Genomic DNA, 3,742 nt, shown 5'->3' with positions numbered 1-3,742 from the left:
CAGCCACTGAAATGCTGACGCGTGGACGCCTTTTGGTCCCGTTTGGTGCCACCAACCGGGAGCAAAGGCCCTCCTGCCTGTGCTCGGCGCACCGGCCACGTGGAGGCCCATCTGTCCCGGTTCGTGTTAGAATCGGGACTAAAGGGGGGAGGCATTAGTAACGATCCTTTAGTCCCGGTTCAAGAACCGGGACAAAAGGCCCTCACCAACCGGGACAAATGCCCTGTTTTCTACTAGTGTTTAAACCTTTGGTCCGTCAATAATATATTAATTTGTAGCGTGTGCTTCATTAGAAAAAATGGAGTATGTTTGACCAATTATCAGATGTTCTCTTTGTGATAATATTTGCGATGTCACCCCCCTTAATGCCAAGATTAACCGCAAATCATGTGATATTAGCTTAAAGATTTACTTACGATAAAACATATCTCTTATGCTTTCTTTGCTGCATACATTTGATGCAGATGCTGAATTCTTTCACCTGCGTTGCAACGGGTTGGTATACATAGTTCGTTTGTAGTACTGTAATGAGTTAATAAAAATTCACATAAATCATTTCATCGACTGATTTGGCATAAATCTCATATGTGCATAGATCAACTGAGTGCATAGATCAAATTTGGCAGAATAGATTGCAGAAGAACTATTGATAAATTAATCGACTGTCTATCGTTCTGAGCTTCTCTTTATCCCAAACGTCCATCCACTTTGCTGTCATAGTTGGTGCTGTAGGCAAAATGGCTATTGGGTATATACTACAGTCTATTGAACTGGCATAAATCTCATATGTCCATGGATCAATTGCGTGCATTGATCAAATTTTGCAGAATAGATTGTAGAAGAACTACTGGTAAATTAATTGACTATGTATCAATCTGAGCTGCTCTTTATGCCGAAAGTCCATCCACTTTGTCATCATAGTTGGCGATGTACCCAAAAGGCCTATTGGGAATATACTACAGAAGAATTAATAACGAATTAGGTATCTTGCTTCTTACTGTGTAAACATCCACTTCTATACCTTTGAAGCCATCAACACGATAGTCTCAATGGCATATGTACGTCGTCCGTAATGGTGGATAGATGGGTCATCTATGAGGGAAACATATGTCATTACTATTGGTTTGGAAACTCATGTGGCCATGTACAATGACTAAAGGCATACATGCATATAGTGCATGCAACAATATTTTCGTGCGCCCATACAAAATAGAAAAATGTGTGCACACATATAGCAAGGCACCAGAACACTTTTTTTTTAGCACTGCACACATTTTTTCCATGCTTATATACAGTGGAAAAATAGATGCACGTATATAGTAAGGGGTGAGACCTTTTTTTAGGAAGGCATCAGCCATCCTTGTTTTTGTATTTTTGTTGGGCATCCTTTTTTAAGGGGTATTAGCACACGTACCAGAACACATTTATTTTTTTGCCGTAAGAAAAGAACACATTTTTTCTTGAGCGCTGCCCATATCTTTTTTCATGCGTATATACAGTGGAAAGATATGGAGGGGAGCCTTGGCGCAGTGGTAAAGCTGCTGCCTTGTGACCATGAGGTCACGGGTTCAAGTCTATGCACGTATAATGTAAGGGGTGAGACGATATCCTTGTTTCTGTTTTTTGTTGGATGTTCCTTTTTAGGGGGCATTAGCACTCATAATTTTATTTCCTTTGGCATTAGCACACCTCCTAATAAGTTGGTACGTACATTAGAGGTTTCGTTTTATTTTACAGGGTTGTGCATGGGGCTGCACCTTATTTGGGTTGTTTCTTTCTTTGAAGAGTCTATTTTTTTTTCTTTCCTATAACGGTACGTGGGGTTCTCCATTTTTTTTATCATCACCTTTTTTCCTTTAACATATGTGTACGTATACATGTATCACACACATGTTTTACAATGTTACGCAGATTGAACGGTTAATTTTAAAAGAGCCACCAGATTTATAGGGCTGTGCGTGGGGCTGCAACTTATCTGGGTTGTCTCTTTCTTTTAAGAGTCTAATTTAATTTCTTTCCTATGATGTACGTGGGGTTGTCCATTTTTTTCTGACCAACTTTTTCCCTTGAACATATGTATACGTATACATGTGTCACGCCCATATGTTTTATAATGTTACGCAGATTGAATGGTTAATTTTAAGAGACCCACCAGATCAAGGGCTAGTATTTTCTAATAGATGTGAGGTTTTCTAGCCTATTTATCCTGTTCTTGGTTTCACCGGATATTACTTTTAATATATAATAGATGAGTCGTGTTCTTCCTGGACAAGAACTCCATCCCCCTAATCCATAGCGTGCGGCGACATCTGGGAGAAAGAGGTGCGGGAGGGGAGGAAAGAGGGGTGTGCGCTTTTCTTTCTTATGTGAGCAGGCTATACTCGAAAACTCACCAGAAAACTAATTTGAAGCTCAGGTCTTTGTAGTTGTGGGCCTGATACTTGGAAGATAATATCTAAGAATAAGTAAATACAAAAACTTCAATTAGTCTATGATGGCTATTTCAGGATTTTATATTGCAATATTACTCTTGAGTAATTCTCTTTTTTTGCAGGGGACGATGCATGCATAAGATGCAGGTGAGATGATGGTGATGTAAGCCATCAATGCAAGTAATTTTGCGCATGTAAAGAGAGAGGTCGTTACCGCCAAGGAGGAGGGACGACACAAATGGGTCTTGGACTTGGAGGCAAGAGTGCGGGGATTAGACAGGGGTGGTTCCCTACTTCATTACAAGTATTTCGAATTACAAGTTGGTGCGGCAAGGGGCTTGGGAAAGCGATGTGTTAAAAGTATGATGACCAAGATCAGAGATTGATCACATTCATGTTAAGTAGGTGGAGAACTTGACTACCATCGGCTGTCGTGATGAAGAGAGTGACACTGCGAAGGATCAATTGTGGCATGCAAAGATTTGTTTTTCCCGTTGCCATGCACATGTCATATTTGCTAGTGTATTATATGATGGAATGACAGAAAATTAATGCCAGAGACATTTCTATTATTATTATTCCAAATAAGTGTAAAATTGATATCAAAACAACATCTCTTATGGTACTGCCATTGGGACTAGGAAGTTAGAGCCCATCCGTACTAGCATTAGCAGCTCAGTGTTTTCCTGGAACAGCGCCGCCTCCTCTGGCATATCCTGAAGCTCGTCTTCGCATGCGCCGGCAGGGTGGTATGCGTCAAACACACAGCTAGCCAGCTCTTCGAACCGCATGTTTCCCGTGTATCCTTGGTAGTTCCTTATCATGGCATCACATATGTTGAGAATACTTGCCATTTCTTCATAGTCCACCTCACAGAAACGGAGGACACGCATCCTTACCGTACCCTTCTTGGCATTTTGTAGCATTTTCTTGACCATGGCTCTAGCAGAATTGAGGCGGCCCTTGGTGATGTCCATGGCAATAAACACTAGATCATGGAGATCCTTGGCCTTGATGCTCTGAATGTCCGACTGCAGGGTCGATAAACAAAATTCTTCGGGGACAGTCTTGACGTAGGAGTTAATTGAGGCGTTCTTGCATGCTTCCACCATGAGGTCGGTTGCATTTGAGTTTCCACTACAGGAGCCACTAGCTTGAGTAGGGATTGTTGTGGAAAGAAGCATGAAGACAATGATGGGGAAAATGATGGAGGTAGTTGATATTGCCATTTTTCCAGGGCTAGCTACAAGCCTTGAACTATACTAGAACCAAGGGAGGTAAAGATAAATGGATGTAGAAGAATGTGTGAG

The 3,742-nt window shown here is 41.3% G+C and overlaps 1 protein-coding gene across 1 annotated transcript; it reads right to left on the bottom strand.

Annotated features, from left to right (window-relative positions):
- Positions 1-3,049: 3,049 nt before the first annotated feature.
- Positions 3,050-3,742, bottom strand: LOC119284245. Its single transcript, XM_037563448.1, has one exon. It carries the CDS (start codon positions 3,659-3,661, stop codon positions 3,050-3,052), a length of 612 nt encoding a protein of 203 aa, XP_037419345.1. The 5' UTR covers positions 3,662-3,742.

This window comes from Triticum dicoccoides, chromosome 4A, assembly GCF_002162155.2.
Source record: "Triticum dicoccoides isolate Atlit2015 ecotype Zavitan chromosome 4A, WEW_v2.0, whole genome shotgun sequence".
Lineage (NCBI taxonomy): Eukaryota > Viridiplantae > Streptophyta > Magnoliopsida > Poales > Poaceae > Triticum > Triticum dicoccoides.
The sequence above is the reverse complement of the archived record's forward strand: the minus strand, read 5'-3'. Positions and strand labels throughout refer to the sequence as shown.

Excerpts from the sequence above, each read along its gene's own strand:
- LOC119284245 (XM_037563448.1), bottom strand. The coding sequence starts at position 3,661 with ATGGCAATATCAACTACCTCCATCATTTTCCCCATCATTGTCTTCATG.